Source organism: Gobio gobio (genome assembly GCF_949357685.1).
Source record: "Gobio gobio genome assembly, chromosome: 16".
In the NCBI taxonomy this organism is placed as follows: domain Eukaryota; kingdom Metazoa; phylum Chordata; class Actinopteri; order Cypriniformes; family Gobionidae; genus Gobio; species Gobio gobio.
In genome coordinates this window covers 12,693,038-12,719,288 of record NC_137109.1, presented here as the reverse complement: position 1 = coordinate 12,719,288, position 26,251 = coordinate 12,693,038, and the positions used below count along the sequence as shown (strand labels likewise).

Here is a 26,251-nt window from a genome sequence, read left to right as displayed (position 1 = left end):
CCCGACGTCTCCTGGTCTCTACTTCAAGAAACAACAGAAGTTCAAAACAGCACTTAACCTCATAAAAAAAAAAAAAACTTTCTTTTTTCTCTTTCTTCCCCTTTTCCCTCCCTACTCTAGCCTGTGCTACACTGAGCAATGTACACAGACTTAGTATTTCAGGCACTTTTTGCGTTTACTCGATTCTTCATGACCAATCGCTTCCTGTACTCCCCAGTTGTAAGTCGCTTTGGATAAAAGGATCTGCTAAATGCATAAATGTAAATGTATCTACAGTTGTATTTTGTAGATTTATATGACAACACTGGCAGGAAATAATATTAACCTTTGTCATTTGAAATTTGTCATACTGTTATGTATGCTACTTGGAGTTTCCTATTGTTACTGTACTAGCATCTTGCGTTGGATCTAGACAACACAGGTGATATTATCGTTAATGTTGTCTCACTAAGAAACTTTCAATTTAATCAGAAATTGTTTAGACAGTCAATAAGTGGATAAAATCACTACTTACTGCTTGCGGGAATATAGTTTGAATTGCCACTTCTCCAGTATCAGACGCTGAGCGAAGCCTGTTTGATATTGTCCCAGGCTAGAAAAACTGTCCGTTGTGAAATGGGCAGAGCAAACAAACAACTTTGAATTAAATTGTCACGGTATCCGGTTATAGATAAACATCAACCATGCCTGTTGACAGTTTTGTTCTGTGGGAAGGGTATGAAAAGTCCTCACGTCCCCTGCACAGCCTGGAACATAACATTTATTTCTATGATCTGCCATTTTCGCTATCCTCGCGTGACGCTTGTTTCTTCACTAGGGCTGTAGCGATACACTAATCTCACGATACGATACGATACACAATATTCAGCTCACGATACGATATATATCACGATATTCAGCCAACGATACGATTCGATACGATTCGATATAATTCGATACACTTACATCATTTTTCTGAAAGATTTAAAGGGGACAGAGTGATTTTGGTGACATCTTGTGAGCGTTTCATTTACTTGGATTGAATTAACTGAACTGAAAACTAAAATCATCAATTACACAATATATGTCTCTGACGGGACAGAGAGTCTACAGCTTGCAAATGCTGGACAAAATGAATCAAAGATGTGTTGAGAAAATTAGTTCCATTTATTGAAACAGTGCAAACTGTAGCTTACAAGCCTTTGAAAAGTAAATAAATTGCAGTATTGCAATTAACAATGGAGTTTTAAAAATTGCAGCAAGTGGCCTGTTCTGAACAGTTTCTTTGACAGCTTTTTTAGCTTGACACTGACACTTGGTATTTCCAGAGTATTTCACGTTTGTGTCACACAGCTTGCAAACCAACCGCGATGCTTTGTCTAAGTCAAGGGTCTCCAACCTTTTTTCATTTGAGAACTACTTTTTAAAAAAGAAAGTCAAAGAGAGCTACTCATGTTATATAATACTTAAAACTCTTAAATAATGCATCATAATTCTCTTATTAACAACTATCCAAACTGTTTTACACCTGAAAGAGTATAGTAGTAGTTCCAGTAGTCGGTACAATACCACTATTTTTTTTTAAATAAATGTTTTATTATATTTGATGATAATCATAAGTAAACAATACATAAACATGTAAAGGCTTTATGCTGTTTAAAAGTAAACATTGTTTATAAATGAAAGATCAAGTGAAAAATAAGCAACCATTAATAATTATATAATTAGTATTATTTATTTCATAATTATTATTATTAGTAGAGACGTATTATTATTACATAGAGACGTAGCTAAATTTACTGTAGGCTACAATCTGTAGTCAATCTCTTCACGTTAAACCGAACTTTTATTTTGAAGGGTTGCCGTGATTACCAGTGTCTGTGTTCATGATATGACAGTGGGTGCGCGTCTCAGTCATTCAGCTCCCTAGTTCAGTCAGGGATCAGCCCATTGACTTATGTCCTGATCAGTGCCCTGACTACTAAATGTAAATTCTCATGAAGTGACGGTTTATGCGTTCCGTGTCGAGACTACAAGAGCGAGTGCGCACGCGGCGCTCGTCATCCACACAGACGCATAACATGCAGGAGTAATTTTGCAGTTTATTTTACAGACACTAGTATATATTCGGCTTCAGTCTGGACTCGAGCCCTGCGCTTAAATTAACACGGAAGCGACTGAACGCAGCTGCTATGGTGAGCTATTTTTAGAACAGACCCGCGGGCAACTCGTATGGTCCTTGCGGGCGACTCATGTTGTTGACCCCTGAGTCTAAATCGTCGCTTTCCTTCTTCTTTTTAAACCCAAAGTGCTCCCACACATCTGCTTTTAAGCATGAAGGTAACGTTACTGGATTTATATTCGCCGCCATTTTCTTGAATCTCCTCGCTCTGACTCCGTAAACAAGAAGAGATAGACGTCGGCGTCTGTGTAAAGTTAGTGCGGGTAACTTGCTCTACAGCGATACTAGCGGCTGGCTGACCAAATCGCTCTTCCTGCAAGGCAAATGGGGGTAAACACAGGGATTTGAATGGGACTAATGTATCGATACTCGCGGCTTAAAAATCGATACTTTCGTGGGAGAAAAAATATCGATTTATATCGCAGAATCGATAAAATTGCTCAGCCCTATTCTTCACAATACCTGCAGATACCCAACTCCTGATTCAGCTGTGCTGTTCCGCTTGGCCTTGTGCTGGCATATGCAAATGTAGGGGGCGTACATATTAATGATCCCGAATATTGCGAAACAGCCGGTGTTATGTTGAGAGTCGCCTATTCATACATACTATATGACAGCAGGAGCGATTGAAGAGCGGGACTGTTATTATGGCATAGTCGCTGGCGGGACTTTTATTATGACACGGTTGCCGCCGCCACTTCCTCTTTTCCAGTCATGAGTTTGAGGTAACGCAACTCTGTTTATCGTATTAGATATATAGATGAGTGTGTTGAAAAGGAAGTTATGACGTTCGCTCGGCGGCTGCTATGACACTTGTTCACAATGCAGTGAGAGTAAAGTGTTTCACTGAATAAAACCGGAAACCGATGGTGACGCAGATATGACGCAATCGACAGGCGACTCCCTCACACGCATAGCTCACACATCCCAGTTCCTTGGTTAAAATAGCAATTTTCTCACGATTTACAAATAGTTGAAAACATTTGGGATATTCTAAGTACTCAACTGAACAAAATATATAACACTGGTCTAGTGGTTTCTGGATATTTTACTGCAAAAATCCTACATAGTTCACCTTTAACATGTAAGCTTTCATGTCAAAATAAAAAAAAAATGGCAACATTACACATTAAGGTGGTTATTTCATTATATTTTGTCACCGTGCGCCTTTAGATTTCTACCCGAAATCATCAAACGTTATTCTAGCGCGATCTCTCGTGCCGTCTCCATTCACAGAAACATGTCATGCCTGGTATCATTGTAAAGCTCTCAGTCTCACACACAGAGCTGTCTAATCCAAATATGGGCATTTCCTTTGTAGAACTAACCAACCGCGAAAGTTTGCAGCCAAAAACCACATCTGATTGGTCGATGTGAATTTCTCACGCGCTGCCACTTGCTTGTGTATTCTCCACCTGAGAGAAAGTGCAGACAACGCTGAAATCGGCTCATAAACGCTCACAGAAAACACCAAGTAGCAAGAGCTAGTAAAAAGAAAGTAAACAACAACAGATTAGACGACGAAACCCCGTCAGAATTAGATTCAAATAGTTATAGATGGACCAATACAACAAACAGGGACAGTTCGTCTGCAGTTTTTGTGACTGGTGTTTGTTAAGGTAGTTCTCTTAAGGTAGTTCTCTAATAGCTATTGCTATTAATAATTTATTCATTTATCAATTTCCACGTGTTTTAAATATTATACACTACTGATATTAATTAACTGAATATATATTTTGTTTGTAGGTTGGGGGTTTTATAGAAATGTATGCAGTTATACAGTATAAAACTTTAAAGGCCGTTTTCTCAAAATGAGTTTTTTCTCACACTCAAAGTCAGATATATACACTTCAGTAGCACCTACAAGCACCAACTTTTGCAGTCTTATACTGAACTATATTCTGAAGGCTTTTACAGAGGTTTTTGTTGATATATCATTCCTCTCCTGAGTTATAGGTCCTTTAACTCCAAAAAACATGGCAAAAATTGTTTTTTTTTAAGGCTATTGTCAGTATTCTCTAATTTACTAAAGCACAAAATAAGATATCCAGAATCCCCTCTGTAAAAGCCCTCTCATCTAACATGTCAACAAATAGAACCAAGAATTTTAAACATGGTCCTTTCCAATTTCCAGATTTTGTTTTTGGAAAAGTATGCAAATGAGTGTATATTTAAGTATATAAGGCCTCATTTGCATATTAAAACATTAATTTACACAAAACGTGTAATACATTTTTTTCTTATGTTTATGCCAGTAATAAACTGGAGAAGTTTCACAGTGATATCTTGTAATTAAAAAAAAAACCCTATTCACCTGTAGTGTCTTGCCTTAAGGGCAGGGATGGAAATTAGCACCCGCCACCAGCCAAATGCGGGTGATTTTGTGTTGTGGCGGGTAGATTCGCTTCACCTACCGGCCACCGTGGCGGGTAAATAAAAATAGCATAGCCGACTGTTTCAGCTGGACGGCGGACACTTTTAGAGGAGTCACACCTTCAAAACGAAATGTGCCGTTACAAATCAAATTCACAATATGCAGTAGAGAAGTTAATTTGCGCGTGGTTGCGTTAAGCGGCTTTATTGCCATAGCGGCGGAGTCTCGAGAACATGCGCTGGAAACGTGCGCGGTTTTTTAAAGACATATCGAGCTCGCGTCGCATCCACCGTTTGAACGCAAGAGGATCTCCAGATATAGAGCTGAATAGAAAAAAAGGTATCAATGGGTCTGTCCAGTAACTCGTGATGAACCTCAGGCGAACTGCACACTTTATGAGAAGCATTTCAGTTGCTCAGACTGACTGACTTAAAGCAGCAGCAGTGACACAGAGAGAGACCGGATAGCTGGACCGAATGGCTTCAGCCAAGTGCAAGCAAAACTCACGTAGGCAGGCTATCTGACGTTTCACATGGGGTTTATTATCAGCGCCATTCCCATGCACTAATGGGGTAACGTTAGTTTGCAACACTTCACTGACAACAGCGTTATTGAATGGAAAAATAAACGATAAAGAGCAACAGAAATATATAAAGCATACATGCAGCTCACAGCTCGTGCTCCATCTAAGGACTGCCCACTCAGCGAGTGAGTAAAATAAGTGCCTTCCCCCTTAAAGGAGCAGCACCGAATTGTACTTGTTACAAGGTATAGGTCTATTGTTTTTTTAAATGGATAATATATTTATATAATATTCCATACATTATCAGAGCTTGGCAGACAGAATTATTATATATTTTTAGACAGGTTAATTAATAGATTATAGCCTAATTAATGTTATTATTAATGTATAATTTTAATCATACATAATAAATAATCCTGCCATATAAAGTTTGCCCTTTATTAAAATAATATTTAGATAAAAATTGGACAAATAATTACATAATAACAGTCAAAATTTAAGTTAATTAATACAAAATTTAACAATTTTGAATTTCAGAATTGTCAAAAAAGTGATTAGTGGTTCAGAATGACTGCTTAAAGGGACAGTTCACACAAAAATGAAAATTCTGTCATCATTTACTCACCCTCAAGTTGTTCCAAACATGTACACATTTCTTTGTTATGTTGAACACATTGGAAGATTCATTCCTACTATGGAAGTCATTGGTGCCCCCAAAGCAGCCTGGGTACAAACTTTCAGCAAAATATCTTCTTTTGTGTTCAGCAGAACAAAGAAACTCATACAGGTTTGGAACATCATGAGGGAGAGTAAATGATGACAGAATGTTTTAGTTTTGGGTGAACTATCCCTTTAAAGTGCACCAAATAGGCTTTAGAAATAAATTAAATAATCAAATGTAAAATAATATAAAAATGTTACATTGTCGTGAATGGGTGTCCCTTATTTTGCCACACTGAAGGTGGCAACCCTAGTATGTCGTCAACACGCTTCAGAAGATGCCAAAACTAATAGTTTCATTGTTGGGACTAAAAACCTAAAACTGGAAGCCATAAAAGACCACGAATCATCCAAATGCCACATCCATTAATCTGCCCTACTCATTTAATGAAATTAATGTCAGTTCATGGTTTGTGTGTGTATAAGAGAGAAAGAGAAAATGCCAGTATTTCATTGAGACTTGAGATTAAATAAACTGCTGAAGTATTGTAGAGCTTGTAGTATTAATTTTCACATGCAGTTACACATTGTCGGTTAAAAACAAGAAATGGCTGGTAAAAACATTGAGTGGCTGGTAGATTTTGAAATCCACCAGCCACAGTGGCCGGTAGATTTTGAAATCCACCAGCCACAGTGGCCGGTGGACAAAAAATTTAATTTCCATCCCTGCGTAAGGGTTAAAAAAAAAATATATATATATATATATATATATATATATATAATATATAATATATATATATATAATATATATATATATTTTTTTTTTTATATTAGGGATGCCACAATTCTCAATATAATATTGAACCGTTCGGTACGGCATTCATGGTTCAATACGCGCTTGTGAATTGCGTTTTTTTCGGTTTTGCATTTAATTAATTCTTTTTCTACAAATTCTATCATTTGCCTCCATCCCAATACTGAACAACACGACATACTTCCACATCACACGTTAGTGGTAGAGTTATACTCGAGGAACACTATAGATATTCTCAATCACGAAAGTTCATTATTTGCATGCGTTTTAAAGCCTTGCCGGTTTCATTCGCATGCGCGGTTTTCACATGTGCTTTTCGGAGCGCGCGCACTAAACGCCTGTCAAACGCGTGACTACAGGACTAAATAGTCGTCTTACTGCGCTAATACTGTCAAATACATACAAGGTTAACATAAACGCAGTCGGTTCTGTCTAAAGTGAAAGTAAAATCGGCGTCCATCTGTATATTAGATGCACGGAGGTCTTAAATTGACAGTGCAGTAGTGAACACGCGGTCCTTAAAGGGACAGTTCACCTCTTAAACGATGTCATTATTTACTCACTCTAATATTGTTTCAAACCTGTATTAATTTCTCGATGACAGAATTTTCATTTTTGAATGAACTATCCCTTTAATGTTAATACAACAACAAAAGACAAAGAGAAAGTCACTCACTGCTCTTGACTGAAAAACTAATACAGTAGAATCAATGTATAGGCCTACTGAAGTCTATGTTGTGTTTTATTTTTACATTCATTCATTCAATTTCATACTTAAATGCTGCCTTACAGCTATGAGCTGCCAGTGTGAATCTTTTTATATATATATATATATATATATATTATACAATACACTAGGAATACAAGTTTTAAGTTTAAGTACGGTTTTTCAATTCTTTTAAGTAAAAGAAAGAAAGAGTATTGCAATAAAAAATCTCTTTAACCTCTTGCTGTTCCTGTCGCCTAAGAATAGAATAACAAAAAATGTATGTGACAAGCCATCAGAACCGAACCGAACCGAAAACCGTGGTTAAAAACCGAGGTATGTATTGAACCGTGGACTAACTGTATTGTTGCATCCCTAATATATATATATATATATATATATATACACACACATACAATGACAATGCAGATTCTGTGCAGGATAGATCATATGGCAACAAGGAACATGTTACATTGTCACATGACTTCTTAATACAAATCCCACATAGAAAAACCTGTGGTCTGACATCCTGTACGTCTGACTTACGAGAGAGCATGACAAATGCAGCCACTGTTCCACCACAGCCAGAGAATTCTGGGTAACTGTCCATTAGCTTGATGAACATCTCCCTCACCACGCTGGGTACCTGATCCTTGATGGGGTTCTTTCTTTCTGCGTTAAACCAACCAAAATGAAATTATTAGTCACATTCAAAAATATTTCCAAATTCGACATGATTAGACGCTCTGATGTCAAAGGTTACTATGGCTAAAACATTTGAGCGTTGACTATAGCTTGTCTTAACTGGGCTATTAAATACATGCAGACTGACTTTAAGAATGAATTTACCAATCACAGCTCTTCCAGAATGGATTTCTGGGATTGTGGAGTCCTTCTCTCTTATTGGCAGAGGAGGTGGCCCCTCTGAACAAACACACAAACAAAAGAAAACATGAGTAGTGTTTGCCCATGCAATGTTTACGAAAACAAAGGCTTGCATTGACTAATAAAAAGTAGTTTTTGGGATGGCACTGCTAGATGGTTGATCTCAAGTCAGATCAAGATCAAACGGTGCAGGACATATGCACTCAAGACTTATGCAGTCTGAGGTTTATAAATAGATTGTTTGTTTAAATCCCCAAAACTAATTATGAACCACAAGTAAAATATAAAATCAAGTCTTTATGCAATCGCAATCGAAAAAGACTGAAAAGATGCAGTAGATAAGGTTAAATTCCAGCCCCACCCTGATGTGTGAATGTGAATTTTTTTTGCATCAAAAAAACTAAATGTTACACCCCCACCTCAAACAGGAAAGAGCTTCACCACGGTTTCAGTGAATGACTATGGGGTTGTTTCGATGGGAGGGAGCACAACGAGAATGTTCTCTTTCATCTGGGGAAACTTTCACATTGAATTTCGAAGGTTGCATATTTACATTAAAAATGGAAGGGCTGACTAAGTGCTTGCATCGATTCTATGGAAAGTGTCAAACAGAAGGTCACACGATTTCTGCCTATTATTTGCAAGAAGGCTTGAATAGAAGACCATTAATCAAAGTAAACAATCCAGGGTTAAACCACATAGCTAAAGTTATGCATTTTATTTAATAAATACATTTGAAATAAATATGATATGTTGTCTCATTTTTTGATACTAACTAGTCCTTGAAATATCTGATGAGTGGCAATTGATAATCATTAAAATATTTATGTACGATTTTTTTTCATGTTTTTGAAAGCAGTCTATTAGGCGCACTAAGGCTGCATTTATTTTATCAGAATACAATAAACCCAGTACTATTTTAAACAGTTTTTACTGTAATATATTTCACATTTTTGTCATTTATTCCAGTGCTGCAAAGCTGAATTTTCAGCATCACATAATCCATCAGAAATCATTCTAATGATCTTTTAAACATATTTATTTAAGTTATTAAATACAAATCTTGCACTCCAGTGTGGTGCATATTTTATGTGTCAGGTTAGGTGTCAATATCGTCACAAGAAATATGGAAAGATATCAATATGCATTCTCAATCAATCATTTTTGATTCTCTTGATTCTTGAATCATTTGCATTTATGAATTTGGCAGACTCTTTTTAATAAGCATATTAATTCTGTTGTCTAGTTGCCAGAGTAACCCATCATTAGAATATTACCAGAAACATCTGAAGGTATCCCATCATTCTCTAGACTTGCTATGAGATCTTCAAGAGCCAGTTCAGCTGCTTTGGCCCTGGCTTCTTTTTTTGTGATGCCCATTCCGGTCTTATACTGGATTCCATCAATCACAGCACAGAACGCAAAGTAAAACCCTGTAACTCCTGCTGCTCAAAAAACAAAGAAAACAAATGTTGAATGCATCTATGAGCTAGACAATGCACTAAGTAAAATCAGGAGGGATACAGGGAAATCTGCCGGTTACCAGTGGTAACGGTTTCTTTCAGATCCAGTTGAAACTGCAAAGTTTGAGAGAGCTGGTACAGCGCCGACACCGGATGTGTTTCTCCTCGCTTATATTTGTCGATCAATTCACGGGGAAGGCTTTTCGGTTTGGAATCTGCAAAGGAGACAAAAATGGCAGCAGACATTATTGATATAATGTGATTTAATCAGTAAGTGACTGAAGCTGATAACACATTCCTTAAAAACACTTTAGTCTAAATGACATTGCACCATCTGTATTTTTCCCAAGCAAGGGTAAATCCTTCTAGACTTTGACAGTGAAATCAACATTGACTTTCTTAATGCTTGTTCCTGGTCTAACTGTGCCTGGCTTGGATTCTCCTAAAGTTTTTTTTTCTTCTTTTCACACATGTTTGTCACCTGATGGAGTTTGGATTCCTTACCTCTGTCGCCTTTGACTTGCTTAGTTGGGGACACTTCAAAGGATAGTTCCACCAAAGATGAAAATTCTGTCATTAATCACTCAACCTGATGTCGTTCCAAACGTGACTTTCATTCGTTCAAATTTAGGCTGTTATTCACTTATAAACATTCATCAACTCAAACATCTCTTGATGTGCGAGAACCAATGAGGTTCATTCTCATGTTATGCAGCACGTTTGAGCTTCCTCAAGAACCAATGAGGTTCATTTTCGTGTTACGCAGCACGTTTGAGCTTCTGAAAGAACCAATGAGGTTCATTGTCGTGTTACGCAGCACGTTTGAGCTTCCTCAAGAACCAATGAGGTTCATTTTCGTGTTACGCAGCACGTTTGAGCTTCTGCAAGAACCAATGAGGTTCATTGTCGTGTTACGCAGCACGTTTGAGCTTCAGCAAGAACCAATGAGGTTCATTGTCGTGTTACGCAGCACGTTTGAGCTTCAGCAAGAACCAATGAGGTTAATTCTCGTGTTACACAGCACGTTTGAGCTTCTGCAAGGACCAATGAAGTTAATTCTCATGTTATGCAGCACGTTTGAGCTTCTGCAAGAACCAATGAAGTTCATTCTCGTGTTACGCAGCACGTTTGAGCTTCAGCAAGAACCAATGAGGTTAATTCTCGTGTTACGCAGCACATTTCAGCTTCTGCAAGAACCAATGAAGTTCATTCTCGTGTTACGCAGCATGTTTGAGCTTCTTCAAGAACCAATGAGGTTCATTCTCGTGTTACGCAGCATGTTTGAGCTTCTGCAAGAACCAATGAAGTTCATTTTCTTGTTACGCAGCACGTTTGAGCTTCTGCAAGAACCAATGAAGTTCATTCTCGTGTTACGCAGCACGTTTGAGCTTCTGCAAGAACCAATGAGGTTCATTCTCGTGTTTCGCAGCACGGTTGAGCTTCTGCAAGAACCAATGAGGTTCATTCTCGTGTTACGTAGCACGTTTGAGCTTCTGCAAGAACCAATGAAGTTCATTCTCGTGTTACGCAGCACGTTTGAGCTTCTGCAAGAACCAATGAGGTTCATTCTCGTGTTACGCAGCACGTTTGAGCTTCTGCAAGAACCAATGAAGTTCATTCTCGTGTTACGCAGCACGCTTGAGCTTCTGCAAGAACCAATGAGGTTCATTCTCGTGTTTCGCAGCACGTTTGAGCTTCTGCAAGAACCAATGAGGTTCATTCTCGTGTTACGCAGCACGTTTGAGCTTCTGCAAGAACCAATGAAGTTCATTCTCGTGTTACGCAGCACGTTTGAGCTTCTGCAAGAACCAATGAGGTTCATTCTCGTGTTACGCAGCACGTTTGAGCTTCTGCAAGAACCAATGAAGTTCATTCTCGTGTTACGCAGCACGTTTGAGCTTCTGCAAGAACCAATGAGGTTCATTCTCGTGTTTCGCAGCACGTTTGAGCTTCTGCAAGAACCAATGAGGTTCATTCTCGTGTTACGCAGCACGTTTGAGCTTCTGCAAGAACCAATGAGGTTCATTCTCGTGTTACGCAGCACGTTTGAGCTTCTGCAAGAACCAATGAAGTTCATTCTCGTGTTACGTAGCACGTTTGAGCTTCTGCAAGAACCAATGAAGTTCATTCTCGTGTTACGCAGCACGCTTGAGCTTCTGCAAGAACCAATGAGGTTCATTCTCGTGTTTCGCAGCACGTTTGAGCTTCTGCAAGAACCAATGAGGTTCATTCTCGTGTTACGCAGCACGTTTGAGCTTCTGCAAGAACCAATGAGGTTCATTCTCGTGTTACGCAGCACGTTTGAGCTTCTGCAAGAACCAATGAGGTTCATTCTCGTGTTACGCAGCACGTTTGAGCTTCTGCAAGAACCAATGAGGTTCATTCTCCTGTAACACAGCACATTTGAGCTTCTTCAAGAACCAATGAAGTTCATTCTCGTGTTACGCAGCACGTTTGAGCTTCTGCAAGAATCAATGAGGTTCATTCTTGTGTTACGCAGCACGTTTGAGCTTCAGCAAGAACCAATGAAGTTCATTCTCATGTTACGCAGCACGTTTGAGCTTCAGCAAGAACCAATGAGGTTAATTCTCGTGTTACGCAGCACATTTCAGCTTCTGCAAGAACCAATGAAGTTCATTCTCGTGTTACGCAGCACGTTTGAGCTTCTTCAAGAACCAATGAGGTTCATTCTCGTGTTACGCAGCATGTTTGAGCTTCTGCAAGAACCAATGAAGTTCATTTTCTTGTTACGCAGCACGTTTGAGCTTCTGCAAGAACCAATGAGGTTCATTCTCCTGTAACACAGCACATTTGAGCTTCTTCAAGAACCAATGAAGTTCATTCTCGTGTTACGCAGCACGTTTGAGCTTCTGCAAGAACCAATGAGGTTCATTCTCCTGTAACACAGCACGTTTGAGCTTCTGCAAGAATCAATGAGGTTCATTCTTGTGTTACGCAGCACGTTTGAGCTTCTGCAAGAACCAATGAGGTTCATTCTCGTGTTTCGCAGCACGGTTGAGCTTCTGCAAGAATCAATGAGGTTCATTCTTGTGTTACGCAGCACGTTTGAGCTTCTGCAAGAACCAATGAGGTTCATTCTCGTGTTACGCAGCACGTTTGAGCTTCTGCAAGAACCAATGAGGTTCATTCTCGTGTTTCGCAGCACGGTTGAGCTTCTGCAAGAACCAATGAGGTTCATTCTCGTGTTTCGCAGCACAGTTGAGCTTCTGCAAGAACCAATGAGGTTCATTCTCGTGTTACGCAGCACGCTTGAGCTTCTGCAAGAACCAATAAAGTTAATTCTCGTGTTACGCAGCACGTTTGAGCTTCTGCAAGAACCAATAAAGTTAATTCTCGTGTTACGCAGCACGTTTGAGCTTCTGCAAGAACCAATGAGGTTCATTCTCGTGTTACGCAGCACGTTTGAGCTTCTGCAAGAACCAATAAAGTTAATTCTCGTGTTACGCAGCACGTTTGAGCTTCTTCAAGAACCAATGAGGTTCATTCTCGTGTTACGCAGCACGTTTGAGCTTCTGCAAGAACCAATAAAGTTAATTCTCGTGTTACGCAGCACGTTTGAGCTTCTGCAAGAACCAATAAAGTTAATTCTCGTGTTACGCAGCACATTTGAGCTTCAGCAGAAATCAATGAGGTTCACAATTGAGAGACAAGAAGCTCTCAGAACTCAGATATCATCACAAATATCTTCATTTGTGTTCCGAAGATGAACAAAAGTCTTACAGGTTTGGAACAACATAATTGTGATTAATGATAACACTATTATTAAACTGCACCAACATTGAACTGACTCAAGTTGAATAATGACACTACTGTCTTTTTAAAGATGCTTTACAGCAGAATTTAAATGCGTTTTAATATTTGATGAATCATTGATTCTGTTACTGTATTTTCCTGTTTATTACATTTAAGCTGCATTGAAACAATCCGTATTGTATAAACATAATGATTTGTGCACAAATATACAAAGAAGAAATGTTTATCTTTGTAATCTTGCCTCTGAGATGACTTTCATTTTCATCATTTGAGGACCTCTGACCTCTCACTCTTACTGAGAAATAATCACATTACAGAAGTAAAATGGTATCCATTTCATGTTGACTTTCATGTTGTCAGTCTGTCCATAAATGAGAGAGAGAGAGAGAGAGAGAGAGAGAGAGAGAGAGAGAGAGAGAGAGAGAGAGAGAGAGAGAGAGAGAGAGAGAGAGAGAGAGAGAGAGAGAAAGAAAGAAAGAAAGAAAGAAAGAAAGAAAGAAAGAAAGAAAGAAAGAAAGAAAGAAAGAAAGAAAGAAAGAAAGAAAGAAAGAAAGAAAGAAAGAAAGAAAAGAAAAGAAAAAAAGAAAGAAAAGAAAGAAAGAAAACACTTAACTGATTTTGGTGGATGTGCTCAATGGTTGTCCCGGCAGAAATGTGTTGTTGTTGTTGATAATGTCATTAAAAGGTGAAGGAGAGGAGTTGTTTGTCAAGCGGCTGTGGGGCATGCAGGACCCTCTGGAGGATGAACCCCTCATCATCATCTTCATCTAACAGCTTCAGGGACAGAAATACAAAAAGAGAGAGAATAAAATTAGATATTGACTATTAGAAAGAAAAAAAATAAAAATAAACTACAGGCAGTGTTTACAGGAAAACTCACATTAGGAATTATGTTATTGGTGTTTTATCAAGCAGGGCCTAATGGTTTTATGGATGGTTTCAATAAATTGATTATGATTAATCGGTTAACATGAAGGAAGAGCGCGTGGCAATTTGCTATTATTTAACGACGTTTAAATTCGTGTATTAGATCGCAAACTCGCATAAAACACATTCAAACTAAACCCATATAAACACAGTATTGACATCTGCCAGGTTAGGGTGAAATAAAGCGGATTGAAGAAATAAACATAAAACAAAACGCCGATTAAGACGCTAGTCGCGCTGCTAGCGCGCTAATTTAGCTGAGCTAAACAATAAATACAAACTTATATTGGTCGTCATTTATCATGACTGATCGATAAAGCAGAAAATTGTATTCTATTATCTTCAAACGAACACAAATACACATTAATTCACATACTCACGCGCCCACCACGCGCTTACCCTGAAGGCTTCACTCAAAACACGACAGCTGATCTACAATTACAGATTCAGAGATTGATAAACAGATATAGATTATGGAACGCCATTTCCGCCACATATCAGGGAAAAATCATGCTCTGGTAACTATATATATATATATATATATATATATATATATATACATATATATACATATATATATATATATATATATATATATATATATATATACATATATATATATACATATATATATATACATATATACATATATATATATATATATATATATATATATATATATATATATATATATATATATATATATATATATATATATATATATATATATATATATATATATATATATATATATATACATATATATATATATATATATATACATATATATATATATATATATATATACATATATATATACATATACATATATATATATATATATACAAAATAAAAGTCATAATAATTACAAAAAAAGTCGACATTACCATATACGAATAGTCATAATTATGACTGTAAAAGTCATAAATATGAGATAAATCGAAATTACGACATTTATGAGACAACGTCGAAATTATGACTGTAAAAAAAAGTATAATTAAAAAAAGAGAAAAGTTGAAATTACTTTAAAAGTAATTATGACAAAATTATGACATAAAGACCTGGTTTCACGGACAGGGTTTAGATTAAACACGGATTAGGGTTTAACGTTAGTTCAATTAGGACATTTAAGTAGCTTTAATAAACATGTCTTAGAAAAATAACAGTATTGTACATCTTGAGACAAAACAATGGATGCATGTTGCTTTCAGTTAAAACAGCTCAAACTTGCATTTTAGTCTGGGACTAGGTTTAAACCTGTGAACCCTAGGGAATCAATCGAAATTACGATTTAATTTTTTTTTCAAATTATCAGGTTTAAAGTAAATTATGAATTTATGAAAAAAAACTTTTAATGTCTTAATTTTAACTTTTTATCGCATAATTATTACTTTCTATATCATAATTTTGTCTTTTTATGTCATAATTATGACTTGAGTGTCCCGGTTTTAGACTAGGCCAGGATTAGGCATTAGTTCAGTTAGGATTTGTGAATTACTTGTGTGCATCTTAAAGGTGTCATGAACTGGCTTTTATATATATATATATATACACTTTTGTCTGAGGTCAACTTATGACGTTTACAACGCACATCAAGAACCACAAATAAAGGATTCTCCAGCCTTTGACTGCATGGTAAGGTATGTTAAGTTAGACACGTACACAATCAATAGATCTATATCAAACGATCTGTAACAATGCAATAATATCACATAAAAAAAAACAAGTTTTACTCACATTAGTGTGTTGCTTCATTCAATCATGTAATCTGATCCTGTCTGCAAATCCAGTCTCTTGTTTACGAACGAATCCGTGATCAGAAATGAAGGAACAAAAGCAAAGTCTTCCCCACGTGAGCTGGATATTCATTAAAAATAAAGTTCATCCATGCATTCATAATATTGGAATCCGAATAAAGCGTATATGGTATGTTCTTCTTCTGTTGAGGTGGTGCTTCACTACTCTAATGTCAATGGCCCTGTCCAAAAATGTCACACTTCATGTGCACTTTCGGTCTTGTGGACTTACAATGGCCGTTGCGTGCACGTGTCCATTAAGTCCACGAGACCGCAGTGTGTCCCATTTGTCATTTTAGGTCTCAGAAGGGTGCTCACGAGCGCCCCCTTTGAGGTCGATATGCACCCTCGATGCGCACTTCTGCCGAGCCCGCTCTGGTGCGAGCTACGCAGTGGACTTCTTCCCGTGAAAGTGCGGACTCAGAGGAAGACCATGAGGGTTTAGGGTGCCATTTGGGACAGGGCCATAGTCTGGCACATTCTGAGATTGATCGTTTGCTGGGCCTGGTGTCAATAAAAGCTTTTCTTTGACTAACAAGGAAGTTTTCAGCTCTGAAACTTACAGGATATTCTTATATAACCATGACCTTTTATAAATCAAAAGCTCAAGGGAAAGCTGATTTCTTAATTCATCACCCTTTTAAGACAAAACAATGGCACTGACATATGTTAAGATATGCCAGTGCAAGTTTCTTTCAGTTAAAACAGCTTAAATATGAATTTTAGTCTTGGACTAGCTTAAGCCTTGTCTGTGAAACCGGGGGAGAGAGTCATAATAATTATGACTTACCAGAGCATGTTTTTTTTTTCTCTTATGTGGCGGAAATGGGCTTCCATAGGGCACAAGCTTCTATCTACATCTGGAGGAGATTTCTTATACACTCACATACACACACACACACACACACACACACACACACACACACACAAATATATATTTTCTTGTAAAAGCTCAACCACAAAACTATTTTTTCCCCTCATTTTTTTCCATTATTGATAGCCCAGTACAATGACCTGTGAGTAAAAGTGAAAGTGATGGACTGTGAAGGTCACCAGGAAGTAACATTAAAACCGGTTGTGCATTTAGGGACAACAAAGGGGTTTTTAAACAGTTACTCATGAAAACAGTTTTCCAGAGATGTATATGACTCAACACTCACTGTGTGTGTGTGTGTGTGTGTGTGTGTGTGTGTGTGTGTGTGTGTGTGTGTGTGTGTGTGTGTGTGTGTGTGTGTGTGTGTGTGTGTGTGTGTGTGTGTGTGTGTGTGTGTGTGTGTGTGTGTGTGTGTGTGTGTGTGTGTGTGTGTGTGTGTGCAACCGGAAAGTGCTATAGGCCTTTTTTTCATACTCTAAAAATAGAAGACCTTTATCAACCACAAAAACGCAATGTTGACATCAGAAGAAGAGGGGACAAACTTTGAGTGAGCTGCATGCTTAGATTTTCAGCCTTTTCCAAGATGATAACAGAGTAATATGTTGCCAAAAACAGAATTTCAACCTGTCCAATTTCCATGTTTTTATTATCATTATTATTATTATTTTGATTGATTAGTACTTAATTCAGACATTCATCCAGTCAATTATGGCAACAACAAAAAAAAAATACATATATATATATATTAAGATTTTGATTTATTTAACACTTTGTTCACAACATAATCTTTTATTGATCCATTTGTATCATACTTTTGATTACTTAACCTGGGTATTTTCTCTTCAATTCAATTAATTATTATTATTATTGATATAAAATGGAAGTATCATGTGAAATTATATCTGATCTAATAAATAAAACCTTTATAATTTTTTCCAAAAAATAAAATACTGTACTATTAGAAATGGTCAAAACAATAGATGCAAAACTCTTCACGCGGCGTTTGCTAACCTCAGAAAGGCCTCGGTTTCGCTCATTGTAGAGTGTATATTTTATTGCATGCAAGAGGTGATAGATCCTTGGATAATTTAATTTTATCAGTGGAAAGTGGAAACATCTGCGGTGTTTTTGACGGTGCAGTCCTATGGTGAGCAAAAGAGCAAGACATCCCACCTCAAAGCCCACACACTAATATTGATGCCTGGAAATAAGATCATGACGTCACTGATATCATTCCCCTAACCTCTGTTTCCATGCAGATACAATCCTGATTGTTTTTTATCCCTAATTCTTTAGTTGATTTGCAAATGCATTGATGTCCTAAGGGTGTTTTCCTCGACCAGGCTGAATGCGCAGGGATTGGTGTGCAATGACATACATGCAAAGTGCAGTGTAGGTGTTGGTTTGGCACACTGTGGTTCATTGCTTACTCAGTGGTACAGTAAACACAAGCACATCTGTTGGATGGGTTGCAGATATTATCTTCAATCTAAATTATTTATATATATTATGTAGGAGTGCTCATTCCACTTTGTCAGCAGTCACTGGCGATCTACATGATGAAATGTGTCAGACATTTCAACTTTAACGGACGACAGCACATCCAGCGGAAGTCAGCCAATGATAAACATTTACACGCCTCAAGGTTCAAACATGTTCTTTCTTTTTTACTATGCCACTGTTCACAGTTCACACTGACTTCCAGAAGACAGAAAAAAACTTAGTCAAGATGTTGGAAAAGGGCCAAGACTGATGATTAATTGATGCGTTTTGATTTATTGTTAACACATCTGAACATCCGCTCTGAAGGTGATACTGTATCAAGACAGACAGAAAAAAGGAGAAAAACTAAAAGCTACAATCTGTTATCTACTGAAACCTATGATATATTTCATGATGATCTGTTTTGGACCTGGATTTGGTTATGGGTTTAATATGGGTATGGTGTATAATGTAACCCAGGTATTGGACCAATGAGCAGAGAATGAATAAAACTGAGATTTTATTTCAACTAGTGCTGTCAAATCGGTTAATCGCGACTAATTGCATCTAACATAAACGTATACACATACACGCAAACACACACAGTGGTGAACCGGCGTCATGGGCGGCCGAGGCTCATTGATGCACGTGGGGAGCGAAGGCTGGCCTGTGTGGTCCAATCAAACAGACAAGCTATACTGGAGCTCAAATTGCTCAAGAAGTTAATGTTGATTCTGGTAGAAAGGTGTCAGAATACACAGTGCATCACAGTTTGTTGCGTATGGGACTGCATAGCATATATTAGGAAGATGGTCATAATATTATGCCTGATCGGTGTATAATATACACACATATATTATATAAACACAAACTGATTAATTGATTTGACAGCACTAATTTCAACTAATTATCTTAATTGAATTATCAAACATGTATGACAACACACTGTGAGTGTTTGACTGGTATGTGGTAAAAATATGCCCTCATAAGGTAAAACCTGCCATAGAAAATTAGTTCAGCAAATATTGTCGCTAAATAAAACCGATTTCAGACTATAGCAGTACATTGTAAACCTGAATAAGTTGGGCTAACTCAAAAAAAATGTAGGTAATCAATTACATCAGATTTTTTTTTTAAATCAATATTAAATAAGCAGAACTATCAAGTTTTGAGTTTGTTGTACTCATGCATGTTAATTGCTCCTAACTTTAAGTACTAAGTTAGATAACTGACACATTTTGATAGCAATTAACGTAAAATATTTAGTTAATTAACTTTTTATTTTGAGTTCTTGCCAATAAAATGAGTTATTTACTTCACTCTAAACGCTAATAAGTTGTCAGAACTCAAAAAAGTTTCATGAGATTTGTTTAAGTTAAGAAACTCAAAGTTTAAGTAAGACTTTAATTTTGTACTCATACATTTTTATTGTTCTTAACTAGAAATATTTGAGTACACTAGTTTATACGTTTGACTTAAAATTATCAGGTTATTTCAACATAAACATATATTCAACATATTTAGGTAGCTATAACAAGAATTCAGAAAATGCCAACTTGCTAATTTGCTAAAACTAATTTGCTGACATAGCGCTTACTGAATGAGTACAGCAGTTTTTAACTTACCTGCTCTCAAACCAAGACTCATGCGTCACTTGTTACCATGATGCATATTGGTAACTCTCCAAAAACCCACATTAATTCTTCTAAATTAGCATAACAAAACATGAATCACTACTAAATTTCCCTTACCATTAATCTTGCACAAAAAAACATTGTATAACACTTGATTGTAGCATTTATTCTCCCTTTCAAATGCCATGGGCAAATCATCCTAGCCCAGTTTCAGTTAAACAGTTTAAAGGAAATTAGTTCATTCAACTCAAAACAATGAAATATGTCAGTGCTGAGAACTCAAAAGAAAAAGAAAGTTCTAAATACTCACAACAGTTAATTTGACTGAACTAATTTGTTTAATTTAAGTTTGTCCTACTCATTTTGAGTGTTAAAGAGCCAGTTGTTTTACCTCTTGCAAACTGTTTTATTGTGCCCCCTTCTGGTGCAGACTGATAAAAACAGAAGCTGCTCCAACAATTCCAACATATAGGAGCATTTTAGGGAGAATTGCAATGGTATCAAATAATGAATGTGATCATCTAAACACTGGCCCCAATCAGTTCAAGGAGCACTAAAATAAATAAATAAATTGTCAATAAAACAGTTTATTGAGTATACTGGTATGACAGAAATCAAATGGTGGCCTTCTAGAAAAGGCACACGTGGAAATGAGTGCAGAGTTGCAGAAATGTAGAATGAACTGAAAACGATGACCATTACCTGACCACAAAAACACAGCGTGAGAATCTGGGAAGTCATTAAACAATCTTTTATGCACTTTATTTCTCTGCAAACTAAATATCATATCGTTTACACATAGAAAAAAAGATTGTCACACTGAAGACTGCAAGTGGAAATTGACATGCATTAATATGGGGTTCCCTTTGTGCCAAAAATAAGTTGACTGATTTGTACTTTGTACTATACATTTGTTCTTGTCAACAGTCATTGCTTACATGGTTGGGATAAATTAGTATATGTTTATGTGTATGCTCTCTGTTTATGTCGTCTTACTATGTCGTCCTTACTGTATTGTCCCTAATTTTTAGGCTAAATTAGTATATGTTTATGTGTATGCTCTCTGGTTATGTCGTCTTACTATGTTGTCTTTATTGTCATCTTACTATGTCGTCTTTGCTGTCGTCCTCATTGTCATCTTGCTATGTCGTCCTCCCTGTCATCTTGCTATGTCATCCTCACTGCTGTCTTGCTATGTCGTCCTCCTTGTCATCTTGCCATGTCGTCCTCCTTGTCATCTCGCTATGTCGTCCTCATTGGCGTCTTGCTATGTCGTCCTCAATGTCATCTTGCTATGTCGTCCTCACTGTCATCTTGCTATGTCATCCTCCCTGTCATCTTGCTATGTCGTCCTCACTGTCATCTTGCTATGTCGTCCTCACTGTCATCTTGCTATGTCATCCTCACTGTCATCTTGCTATGTCGTCCTCCCTGTCGTCTTGCTATGTCGTCCTCACTGTCATCTTGCTATGTCGTTATAAAAACATTATACGACGACATAGCAAGACAACAGTAAGGATGACATAACAAGACAGCAGTAAGGAAGACATAGCAAGACATCAGTGAGGATGACATAGCAAGACGGCACAGTAAGGACGACAGTAAAGACAACATAGTCAGATGAATCAGAGAGCATACGCATAAACATATACTAATTTTGCCTAAAATGTAGGGACAATACAATAAGGACGACATAGTAAGACGACATAAACAGAGAGCATACACATAAACATATACTAATTTATCTGAATAAGTAGGCAATGACTGTTGACAAGAACAAATGTACATAGTACAAAGCCCATATCAGTCGACTTATTTTTGGCACAAATGGAACCCCATAGCCCCCGACCTCTAATGTGGGCCCAGGTCCCAAATGACTAATGTGTTCTAATGACAAATGACAAATATGGAAGCGGACCAGCATCAGTCCCTACAGTCCTAACAATATGAGGATACTATGATTCATGAAAAGTTATTTTTCAAAACCTCAGATTGGGTTCCGTTCACAGAGATGAGAATGGAAGTTGTATATGATGTCTTTTTGTGTGTGTGTAATGTATTCAGGAAGTGTGCAAAAAAAAAAAAAAGGTTTAAAAAGATATAATGAGATGTGTTAAAGAATACAAAAGGATAGAGTCTTTTTGAGGGAGGACAAACAATAGCTTGCATTTAGTAAGTACCACGTAGTGTAGTCCTTAATAATTTAATAGTGTGCTCTTATTGTTTTTCAATATTTACATTTATCAATTCCACATTCTGAAGTGCTACACATAAAACTGCCTTTTTTAACAGTAATAATATACAAAGTATTAATTACCATTCCACATTGTAGAAATCGTGCATACAAATTTCATATGTGCACAACTTTGTAAATCACTTTTGTTAAGTAAACTTAAACAAGAATGATCATGTAAAAATCTAAAACAAAATGTAAAAAGTCGTAAAAGACAGTTTGCAAAATATTGTGAAAGTGTCATGTTTTGGGCATTGGAGGGGCCATTTCTTTCCAATCACTGTTTTTGTAAAGAGAAAACAGAAACAATCTTGCATTTATTTTTTCAGTTGTAATCATACCAAATAATTTTGGTCCCAAGTTTCTGTGTTTCTTTTTGAGATGTTTTACAAGTTTGTCACTATAACTGATATAATCGTCTTGTTTATGGATTATCATATACATAAAGCAAAATGTGTTAAAGGTGAACTATGTAGGATTTTTGCAGTAAAACATCCAGAAACCACTAGGCAAGTGTTATATATTTTGTTCAGTTGAGTACTTAGAATATCCCAAATGTTTTCAACTATTTGTAAATCGTGAGAAAATTGCTATTTTAACCGAGGAACCGGGACGTGTGGGCTATGCGTGTGAGGGAGTCGCCTGTCGATTGCGTCATATCTGCGTCACCCTCGGTCTCCGGTTTTATTCAGTGAAACACTTTACTCTCACTGCAGTGTGAACAAGTGTCATAGCAGCCGCCGAGCGAACGTCATAACTTCCTTTTCAACACACTCAGATATATCTAATACGATAAACAAAGTTGGGTTACCTCAGACTCATGACTGGAGAAGAGGAAGTGCCGCCGGCAACCGTGTCATAATAAAAGTCCCGCCAGCGACTATGCCATAATAACAGTCCCGCTCTTCAATCGCTCCTGAGGCCTTGCTCAGCTCCACAACACTCGCTCCTGCTCTGCTTCACTACAGTAATGTTAATAATCGCATCCATGAACATGATTTCTGCCCGAGTCCTATCCTGACTGTTTCCCACCGGCTGTGAGGTGAAGACCACATGTCCCGAGATTCTGCGCTCAAACGTGGCGTCATCAAACTACGCCTTTGTTTTGAACAGGCGACCTCTAGTGGACGGAAAAGTTACATAGTGTAGCTTTAACTGTACCAAATGGTAAACTATTTTCCAATGACTTAAAGTTTTTTTTTTTTCGACTCTCTCCCCTGGTTTCACAGACAAGGCTTAAGCTAGTCCCAGACTACAGTGTGTGTTTGAGCTGTTTTAACTGAAAGAAACTTGCACTGATATGTCTTAAAATATGTCAGTGCCATTGTTTTGTCTCAAGATTCACACCAGTATTTTTTTTCTAAGGACGTTTATAAAAGATACTTAAATACCCTAAATAAACTAAGATTTAGATTTTATTGTCTCATAGATTCAAGTGTTTTTGTATGACTCTGTATTCCCCTATTGTAATTTCGATTAAAAAAAAAATTCCCATCTAAATGTACGATTTAGATTGCGGACTTTTATTATGTATTTGTGTTGCTGGGGGACTTTTATTCTGCCCCTGCCGCTGGTTCCGCTCATATGGCTAAAGATGGCGAGCGGATCGGGGCCCGTTGCTGCTCTCTGGACCGAAATCAACCGCTGCGGACAGAACGGCGACTTTACCAGAGCCCTGAAAGCTGTCAACAAAAGTAAAATAAAAACATATCATTCATAATTTTGTCCAGATTTTTCTCACTCTAGTTAAAACCACTGTTTAGCTCCATTTCTCCTGTAGCATGTGTCTAACCTGCAGTGCAGTGGATTCGCGAATGACTGCTTTTTACACAAATTTCAGATTTTATTTAGGAAAATGTGATGTTTACTGTTATTATGTAACTTATGAGAGGCTGTTATTGGGTGTCTTCAGAGTCTTGAAGACTTTTTAGAGGTTTGAGGGGTCTGTGCTTAGTGATTACGTGTCATTAAGGACTGGATTAAAATGTAAACAAATGTCTTTATTTTATGTTTGTTTAAAGATCTAAAGTTATTCGTTTTTTAAGCTTAAATAAATATACATGTTTTATATATATATATATATATATATATATATATATATATATATATATATATATATATATGTATATGTATATTTATATATATGTATATGTATATTTATATATATATATATATATATTTATATGTATATATATATATATATATGTATGTGTATGTATGTATGTATGTATGTGTATATATATATGTATGTGTGTGTGTGTGTGTGTGTGTGTGTGTATATATATATATATATATATATATATATATATATATATATATATATATATGTTTACAGATTCTTGCATTCTCTTTTTGCAGTTCTTCATGAAAATAAGGATGATGTTACTGCACTTCGCTGCAAAATCGTCTGTCTGATCCAGAATGGAGGTTTTAAAGAAGCCCTGAATGTCATAAACACTCACACCAAATCACTGACCAGGTGAGACGGTCACTCAGAACAATTTGTAGTACTTTAAACTAAAAGTAAAGGATTGCATTAAAATTCATTGCTTATTCCTTACCATTTTTTTTTTAATTAAAAAAAGTAGTTGTCAGATTAGCCCAAAAACATGCACAGAGCGACCACTAGAAATAGGCTAGTATTTTAAAAAATATTTTGCATTAAAGGGTAACTAAACCCTAAACCAACTTTTTTTAGTTAATGATCTGTAATACTGGGGCTTTATAAATGCTGTTCATTGATTCGAGTAAATGTTTTGACATTTGAGTATAAAGTGTTTTAATTCTATAAAATATGGTGTAAAACCGCCAAAGTGCTGCCCTCTTAAGGTTGAACGGTGGCTACTGCAGTTGAATTTTCCTATTGGACGTTGTGGTACATCGTGACGTAGGATGGTACCTCCAACGGCTCACTATCCGCGCCCCTAGCACGAGCTCACCACGCCCTCAGAAATGTTTCCCCCAATCACATGATGAGAACGGCTTTACTCCAGTATGAACTGTCATGTTACATGAAGTGGAAACATTATGAATGAAACTGACTTGACACTTGCTTTAACATTGTATTGAAGAAAATACGGTTAAATAATGCAGTTGTCAGTACACGTCAGGCTTTTCTTGCGATATTATTGCCACCTGTCATGTGTACAGATAATTTTCATACATGAGACGCGCTTTCAAACCCTGACACGCAAGTGGTTGCCGCGGACGCGGTGAAGAATAACAATACTGTAACGTGCTGGCGTATAGTCTAACTTATTTGAGGAAATCTGTTTATAATAGGCTTTTAGGTCTGAACAGCTCTGCTGTTTCACTATCGTCGGCATCGGGAGTTAACGCAGTTTGAGCAGCGGCTCGCATTGATACGGCTCTGCGTCTGTGTCTACAGACAATCCACCCTCCTCCACTTCAGGTGAAGGTAGGAGAAATTACCGCTCTGTTGCAAAGCTGGCGTCACTCCAGTCATTCTCCATCTCTGCAACTCGCGAGTCTGACAGCTGTCAATCAACCCGTTACTGCGTGTCTCAGGTGCACACCCTCCGCTCAACTCCGCCCTCGGTTCGTCCCCTCTGTCTCCGCTGGGCTCTGCCCACTTTTCCAGCATTTTTCAAAATTTGCCAGTGGGTGGAGTTAAGCTCTGAGCAGGGGTTTAGTTACCCTTTAATTTAGTGTAAGTGGCGATCGATAGTGGATAATAATGTATAATGAACTGATGGTAACAAGGTTGCACTGTTGACGCTTGCGCAGCCTCTCGAGGGGAAGTCCAAACAAATGAGCGCCGCTCACACAGATTAACTCCGTTAACATACTGCGGTAAACATGTGTTTTTATTTTGAGTTTTTATGATATGTACATATGATACAGTTAAGCAACATCACACGAGTAAGTGTGCCGTTTTCCTGAATGCCATCACAGTTGAAAATGTGACACTGATTTCATATGACA

The 26,251-nt window shown here is 37.2% G+C and overlaps 2 protein-coding genes across 8 annotated transcripts in view; one reads left to right on the top strand and one right to left on the bottom strand.

Moving 5' to 3' along the window:
• The window catches only part of adad1 (adenosine deaminase domain containing 1 (testis-specific)), a 58,270-nt gene extending 34,931 nt beyond the window's left edge, over positions 1–23,339 (bottom strand). The window contains exons 1-7 of one of the 7 annotated variants that reach the window (XM_079839914.1): positions 23,118–23,161; positions 16,025–16,080; positions 13,974–14,134; positions 9,667–9,801; positions 9,401–9,568; positions 8,088–8,162; positions 7,785–7,910 (exon numbers count right to left, since the gene is read on the bottom strand). In XM_079839914.1, the coding sequence (XP_079696040.1) occupies positions 7,785–7,910; positions 8,088–8,162; positions 9,401–9,568; positions 9,667–9,801; positions 13,974–14,127 (658 nt within the window). In that variant the 5' untranslated portion in view covers positions 14,128–14,134; positions 16,025–16,080; positions 23,118–23,161. Of the gene's footprint in view, positions 1–7,784; positions 7,911–8,087; positions 8,163–9,400; positions 9,569–9,666; positions 9,802–13,601; positions 13,656–13,973; positions 14,135–14,663; positions 14,736–16,024; positions 16,102–23,117 lie in introns of those variants that run through there. The other 6 variants (XM_079839910.1, XM_079839911.1, XM_079839912.1 and 3 more) reach the window with 6 other exon arrangements.
• A 555-nt stretch (positions 23,340–23,894) lies between these two features.
• The window catches only part of srp72 (signal recognition particle 72), a 29,648-nt gene continuing 27,291 nt past the window's right edge, over positions 23,895–26,251 (top strand). The window contains exons 1-2 of the mRNA XM_079838728.1: positions 23,895–24,000; positions 24,665–24,785. Coding sequence (XP_079694854.1) covers positions 23,901–24,000; positions 24,665–24,785 — 221 coding nt within the window. The 5' untranslated portion in view covers positions 23,895–23,900. The remainder of the gene's footprint in view (positions 24,001–24,664; positions 24,786–26,251) is intronic.